Source organism: Agrilus planipennis, unplaced genomic scaffold, assembly GCF_000699045.2.
Source record: "Agrilus planipennis isolate EAB-ADULT unplaced genomic scaffold, Apla_2.0 scaffold30, whole genome shotgun sequence".
Classification (NCBI taxonomy): Eukaryota; Metazoa; Arthropoda; class Insecta; order Coleoptera; family Buprestidae; genus Agrilus; species Agrilus planipennis.
In genome coordinates this window covers 1-7,891 of record NW_020438923.1, presented here as the reverse complement: position 1 = coordinate 7,891, position 7,891 = coordinate 1, and the positions used below count along the sequence as shown (strand labels likewise).

At 35.6% G+C, this 7,891-nt stretch overlaps 1 protein-coding gene across 1 annotated transcript; it reads left to right on the top strand.

Moving 5' to 3' along the window:
- Positions 1-5,868: 5,868 nt before the first annotated feature.
- Positions 5,869-6,580, top strand: LOC112904264 (the record flags this gene model as incomplete). Its single annotated transcript, XM_025973887.1, has 1 exon — positions 5,869-6,580. A coding segment is annotated over exon 1 (712 nt), but the record flags the coding sequence as incomplete, so codon positions are not given.
- Positions 6,581-7,891: the final 1,311 nt, after the last annotated feature.

Genomic DNA, 7,891 nt, shown 5'->3' with positions numbered 1-7,891 from the left:
AAAAGGTCTAGGAGTTTGTCCCATAGTTGTAGGTAGAGGTCGATGTTGTTGTCTAATTTGATTCTGAGATTGAGAAAGGAAAGGTCGTCTTGAAGACTGTGGTTTATACGAATGAAAGATGTTAGGTCTAAGTTGATTATTGGGTATTTTTGATGTGTTTTGTGTGTGTATTATTTTGTTTCTTGATGCCTGTATATGTCGCATTTGCTGGTACATAAATGTGGATTAATTTAAATTTTCCAGTTCTTTGCAATGTGTTAGAGCATTTTGTAAATTAAGAGGGCGCCTGTATAAAAGATGTGTTTTGTATGGTTCGTTAATTGCAGCGCAAAATTTGTAGTGGTCCCTACGATATTGTTGGTCGGTTTGATCCTCTACTGATTCGTTTAACTTACCAAAAATAGAATGAACCCTAAGATAATAATTTTCATAATGTTCATTTTGAAGCAACCTAAAAGCTGATTATAAAGTAAATCTGTATTTTCTATGCATCCAAAACGTTCTTTAAGTAAATTCTTAAGGGTAGGCCAATCATCTGGTCTTTCGACTGAATACAACAAACTAGCATCACCTTTTAATTTATTGGTAATAGCTAAGAATTTTGATGTTTGATATTCTGGACTAGAAGTGGAAACATTTTGCCAAAAGTTATCTACAGACTTAATAAATTGGGCTAATTCAGTTTCTCTTCCATCAAAATTCGGGATGAGACCAAAGAACGGGTTTTAAACTCAGCTAGGGAGATAGCAATTTTTTCCTAATTCCTGTCCTATTCTAAGTGTAATTATATAATTATGTTTAGAAAAAGGCCTAGAGTAATCTGTATTATATTTGTCTCCTAATTTTATAATTAAGCGATTTGTAAACTGATTAATACGCTGTTCTGAAATAGGAAGTGTAAAAGTTGGATTTTCTATGTTGTCGTCATTGTTATTATTAAAGGGTAGTTTTGTACTGCTTTAATCTTTTCGGGATTTGGTTTCACTCCTTCGGTGATGTTAACGTGCCCAAGAAAAGCTATCTCTTTGCGTAAAAACTCTGATTTATCAAGTTGAACTTTTAAATTAAACTCCTTAAATCTGTCAAAAATTTTTCGGATATGAATCAAATGATCGTGAAGATATTTTGAAAATATAACTACATCATCCATGTAAACAAAACAGAATTTATGTAAGTAATCGCGCAGTATATTATCCATAACTCTTTGAAAAGTGGCCGGTGGATTTTTCAGGTCAAATGGCATACGAGTATACTCATAATGACCATTGTTAACTGAAAAGCAGTTTTCTCTATACTTTCCGGTGACATCTCTATCTGGTGGAATCCCTGAGCTAGATCGAGAGTAGTGAAATACATGCATTTCAAGGATTTTTTCAATCCTAGGCAGAGGGTGTTTATCTCCTATGGTCTTGTAATTCAACTTACGATAGTCAATGACTAATCGCCACTTTTTTTTACCTAAAGAATCTAACCTTTTTGGAACGATCCAAACTGGACTGCTAAAGGGCGAAATCGAAGGTCTGATAATTTTATTACCTAAAAGTTTTTGAATTTGATTTTGTATTTCTTGCTTTAAATAGTAGGGGTAGCGATACGATTTCCAATAAATTGTATTGACATCTACAGTCCTAATTCTATGTTTGATTGCGTTGGTAAAAGATAAATCTGAATTTCCATTGAAGAAAACATGTTTATATTTATTACAAATAGCTGTTATTTCAGTTTTTCTTCAATATTTAAATGATCTATACTAATTACTTTTTTAATGTCTCAATCTATTGGTGATGAAACTTGCGGTTTTTGAATTTCTACGTCTACAAGGGGTTTAACATTTATAGGGTGATGAAAATTAATTTCAATATCTCGGTCGTCTGGTAAAGGTATTTTACAAAATCCATTATGTGAATTAGCGATCGATTCAGGAATACAAAAGTTACTGATTTTAGTTTCTGGAATTAAAACGGGGCCTTCAGAAATATTAACAGGAATATAAAAGTAGTTTTTAGCTGTTTATTTGAAAGGTTTAAAATTTTGTGGATTTAATTCCTTAAAAAATGGGATCCTATAGCTACCTATTTCTAAAATGTTGTTCTGGTAATCTATTTTTGCTCCCAATTTCTGAAAATCATGACTACCTAATAGGGCGTCGAAGTTGTCATGCCAAGAGACTACATGAAATTTTATTTTTTCTTTGATGCCAAATTCGTGTAACAGAGGGTAAATAACATTTTTATCATCATATATAATTTTGTTAAGAGATTTAACTGAAAAAGGTTTTTGAAGAATAAAATGTTTAAAATACTTATATGCTGGGCCGGGATTTATAATGCTATTTGATGCTCCAGAATCTATTAAAATTTTTAATCCTAAACTAGGTAATGATATAAAAGGTAATTTTGACTTTCCTGTGATCGAATTTATGTCGATGGTAATTGTTTCGAGGCATCTATTTGAAAATTTTCGAATTCTACCTGACCTAAATTTGATTGTTGTTCTGTTTCATGATTATCCTCTTCAGGGTGTTCTAAGTTTTCTGAGTAGCCTTCATGGGTGGATTCTTCAGAGGGATAAGATTGGTAGTAGTGTGAGGTATCTAATTCTTCTAAGTTGTGGAGTTCTTCAGAAATGAAAGTTGGTCGAGATTGTGATTGGAAGAAGTTTTGTTGGGGTTTGGGAAATGTGTTTCTGGTGGAAATAGACATTGGTGTGGGTTTATATTCGGACGATTTTTTTCCGAATACCTGGTTACTTGATGGGAAGTGCGGTTTTGAAGGAAGGGGTTGAATGTTTATGGGTCCTCTAGGAAAAGAGTTAGATGTTTGTGGTTGGTTATTTGGAAATATTGGACGGTTAAATTGAGGGTAAAAATTGGGTCTAATATTAGGATTTTGTATTGGTTTTGTATGCGTTTGGGAAGAGATAGGTTTCTTGGGATTGGGTATTTGTTTTGAACGGCTTCTCATAAAGTTCATAAAGTTAATCTGTGACTCGTTATCATATTTCCTACATTCGTACAAGGCTTGTTCTAAAGATACTACATTAATATTTAAAAGATAAGTACAGTACGGTTCTAAAATACCTGCTTTAAAAGTAGCTAAAGCCTGACTTGCATACATGTTTTCTTTACTAATAAGTATATCTCTATTGACTGTCCTAATACTAATATGTTCTAAAAGTATTTGTAATTTTCGTTTTATTTTTTCGTAGTATTGCTCAAATGATTCTGAGAACTTTTGATAACACGTTGTGAGATCATTTAAACGCAGGTTTTTGGATGTAATTATATGTATCTGTACATAAGGGATTACAAATTTACAAGAATCTATTGCACGAAGACATAAATAGGTAAAGATAAGGCAGGACAATAGAACCATAATAAAATGTAAATTTGGGAGTATTGAATCGTATGTCCTGCTGTGTTCAAGTAGAAGAAAGCAATTGTAATTTCATTTTAATGACAGGAAAGTTTGCTATTAGAAAAACCTAATTTCCTGTGATACAAACATCTGTTGTGATCCTGAAAGCCTATACAAACAGATTACCTGACTATCGTCTATAATAATAGTTTATTAAATTCAAATATTGATATGATCTGAACANCAAGGCTTGTTCTAAAGATACTACATTAATATTTAAAAGATAAGTACAGTACGGTTCTAAAATACCTGCTTTAAAAGTAGCTAAAGCCTGACTTGTATACATGTTTTCTTTACTAATAAGTATATCTCTATTGACTGTCCTAATACTAATATGTTCTAAAAGTATTTGTAATTTTCGTTTTATTTTTTCGTAGTATTGCTCAAATGATTCTGAGAACTTTTGATAACACGTTGTGAGATCATTTAAAAGCAGTTCTTCTGATCGAGGATCTCCAAAGCGATGAAGGAGAGCATCTTTCAATTCAGACCACTTCTGACAACTACTTGTTATTAACACATCTCTTGCATCGCCACTTAATTTTGCCTTAACTTGCTCAAACAAAAGAGTATTAAATAAACATCCTTCTTCAGGTTTTTTAAAATAACTGATATAGTTTTCAACTTGTTTTATGAAGTATGCTAGATTTTTCGCTCCTCTTGAGTATTCAGGAAGCATTTCTTTAGCCATATTTAATTCTAATTGAGTAACCTTAGTCACATTTGCCCTATTTGAATTATTTCTATTACAAGTAGTTAATTTATTAAAAGAATCTTCAGTTAAATCTAACTAACTTAGGTTTTCTTTTAATATTTTTACCAAACCGTCGGAATTACTAGAATTAATCGACATTAAATAATATAACAAAATAATTTAATCAAATAGGATCACAAGTATGTTATAATATAAAAGGATAAAAGATGAAAGGAAAATGACTTACCATACTATTACCAATAGCATTTTCTGGATGCCTAGTAGATGATGGTATTAAAAGCGTACTATCTCCGATGGATTTGCTTCCACAGTGAAGAGATGGTCCTTGATGGATTTTCTTCTAGGATTCCAAGTGGAGTAGGATACGCGTTCGTTGGATACCCAGTGAGATCTTGAAAGATACCGATTCCGTAGGATACCGTCTGGGTATCCTGTTCGCAGCGCCAGTTAAGTTTAAACGTCGAGATATTAACTTTTTAAAAAGTATTTATTGAAAAAACACAAAAAGAATACAATTAAAGATAATAGCGACGTTAACAATTACGACCTCACTAGTACTATGACTAATATGAAGTGAAGCTTTGAAAAAATGATCAGTTTAAATAGTAAAATAGATCATTTAGAAATAATTAAAAAGTATTAAAAAGTTATAAAGTCTTCCCTAGAGCTTAGAATGTTCTAGAAGTACTTTTACTTTCTACTGCCTTGAAACATAATGGAGGTTTTTGGATGTAATTATATATACATATATATATTATACACGCGTCAGCTGTTGCGTATGCTATACACGTTGGCTGTATACGAGTTTACCCACACAAAAGTGAAGTTGCGCAGAAAAGTTGCGTAGAAAAACGTAACGCTTTTGAGTTAACGCTTGTGCAAATTTCACTCCTCATAAATTTTCCATGCCGGGAGCCTTATATATGAAAATCGATAAATCGATTCTTAAGGAGTAAATTCCAAAAAATAAACAAACTAGGTAACACCCAGGTAATTTTGAAAAAATAACTAAAATTGCACGTTTCTGCATAAAAAACACGTTTAAAACATTAATTAGCATTTTTCAAATATATCTACGTTAATGTAATTCTTTTTTCAGTTTTCCGTGAAGGTGTAGATATAATCTTTATATTTTGTTCAAATGTAATATAAGATAGATCTGTTAGGTCTAGCTTAATGTTGGAGACACACATAAAGAATTAATATTTTGTTTCTTTGTTTATGATAAAACGTATTCTTGTCGAGAGCGACTAGTTCTGCATTTGTTTATCCTTTTTAGTAGCAGGAAATGAGTTGTTTATGTATTTGTAACGTGATACATTGAACACTATCGGTATTGTTAACATTTAATAATAGTATGTTATTTTTTCTTTTAATTCGCAAGCTTAAAATGAAAGTAGGTCACAAGTAGTCCTTGTCAAGCTTTTGTACTGTAAACTTATACTCTTCTTATTTTTAAATTATAATTATTCTAACTTTTCCGGGTGTTTTCTTTTGGTACCTGCTGGCTGTTGTCCGAATCAGTGAACGGGGTAAAACGGGTAGTTTTATTTTCTGGTCACAACATTTATGGCGACCGTGACAGGACATTTTACGGCGGTAGTGTTCTAATTTGAAAAAGGAAAAGTTATCAGTGACAAACTTTTACCGTCGCTTCGGATCTGAGGTTCTGGTAGTGTGCGACACGAGCGCGGTGATTTGATCGGGTTTGTCAAGTTAGTTTATTGGTTATTTAACATGGAAACAAAGAAGAAAAATCGCAGCGTATTACGTGCCGGGTTTACAAGATGCGCGAATGAATTAGAACAATTACTTGTGGCGGAAGAGGCTGATCCTCAAAGTGTAAGTGTTGTTTGGGAAATGTTGCAGCGCAAAAATGAAGCTTTGGAGGAAGTGGATAATGAAATCTACAGTCTTTTGCTGGAAGACGGTACAATTAGCGAACTGGACTTGCTGGCTGAAATGGATGCCATCGATGGTTACAGGAAGAGGTTCATCGATATCAAACTACGACGTATGGAGTTTGATAAACAATCTGTTGGGGCAGGTTCATCTTTAGAAGTTGATGATGGTAATGCAGAGCAGAGATCCGTCGCAAACAGTGTAGTAAGTGGAAGCACCGTAATTGGTAAGCGAAAATTCAAATTACCTACAATAGAATTGAAGAAGTTTGGCGGGGACATCAAAGACTGGCTTCCGTTCTGGGCGCAATTTAGGAAAGTACACGAGGATTCAGAGATAGACGCGAGTGACAAAATTTCTTACTTGATTCAAGTTACGATACCTGGCAGTCGCGCCAGACAATTAGTCGAGAGTTTTCCTGCGATTCAGGAAAACTACGGAAAAATTGTTGAAGCTTTAGTTTCTAGATTCGGGCGCGATGATTTGCAAATAGAGGTGTACGTCCGAGAACTCTTGAAACTCATCCTAAATAACGCGATGTCCCGTGGTAAATTTGATATTTCTGTTTTATACGACCAAATAGAAACACAGTTACGGGCACTTGAAACTTTAGGCATTACTTCCGACAAATGCGCTGCAATGCTGTTTCCTTTGATAGAATCTTGCTTACCTGAAAGCCTATTACGAATCTGGCAGAGATCGGCGACGTTTACAAAAGGGCGTGAGTCATCTGAAGAATTGAGCACCGACGGTCGACTGGAAGGGTTAATGCGTTTCTTAAAGAACGAAGTTGAAAACGAACAAAGAATATCATTGGCCGCGGAAGCTTTTGGCTTATGTTCTGTCAATAACGAACGTGGTGCGAAACCGAAACAAAAAGTTGTTGATTTAAAAGTACCTACGGCCGCGGATCTCGTAAATTGTGAAGCAGCAAAATGCATTTTTTGTGACGGATGCCATGAAGGCTTAGATTGTTTCAAAGCACAGAAAATGTCGTTAGACGAGAAAAGAGATCTGTTGGCGACGAAAAAGGCTTGTTTTCGTTGTTGAAAATTTGGCCATCAAGCTCGGAAGTGCCATGATCGGAAAAGATGTATTGTTTGAGGTTTACCTTCTCTCCCTGAGGCTGCAATCACATTCGCGGCAAATCTCCAGGCCACAGTGTCAGGCCACGTCAACCCCACCATCTCGGCACTCCCCAACTTCGCACCGAAACCCAACGACCGTTTCCGAAGGCACTGTCACCTTCTACAATGAGCCGCCCCCTCTCGCTCACTTCTTGCTCTCTAGTTCTCTAGCTTTTTAGCGCGAGTGTCCATCCAGTACTTCAGAGATAAACCACCTACTTCGGTTTCCTCCCCGACTATCCCTTCTGCCCACACTCTTAACCCATTTCCCATCTCAACTCTATCCCCAATCCCCAGCTTTTCCATTATCTTCCCGGGGATGAATAGTCCACAGGGTTATCTCCCCGCTCGTTTTAGTCGGTAAGAATTCGACACTACCTCCCTTCAGGGGGTGTCTTTTGAAGATTTCCGTACTCCACCACCACCAGTATGTATAGTAGCAGCGCGTCGATCGTGCGAATCAATGAGAGCGCGCGGCCGCTGCTCGGTGGAGGGAGTAGGCGGAGCCAACTCACTGCGCTGGTGAATATAAGCGGCCGGCCTGACCACAGAAGTTTTTCGACGGTCAACACGTGCGGATGGAAACGTAAAAAGAACAATGTCATTCATGCCTTACTCACTGACAAAATACACGTACTGGCGTTACAAGAAACACTGTCCTCGCGTAAAGAAAAATACCACGTGACCGGCTACAACATATACAGAAACGACAAGCTGCTCCTAAAAAGAGG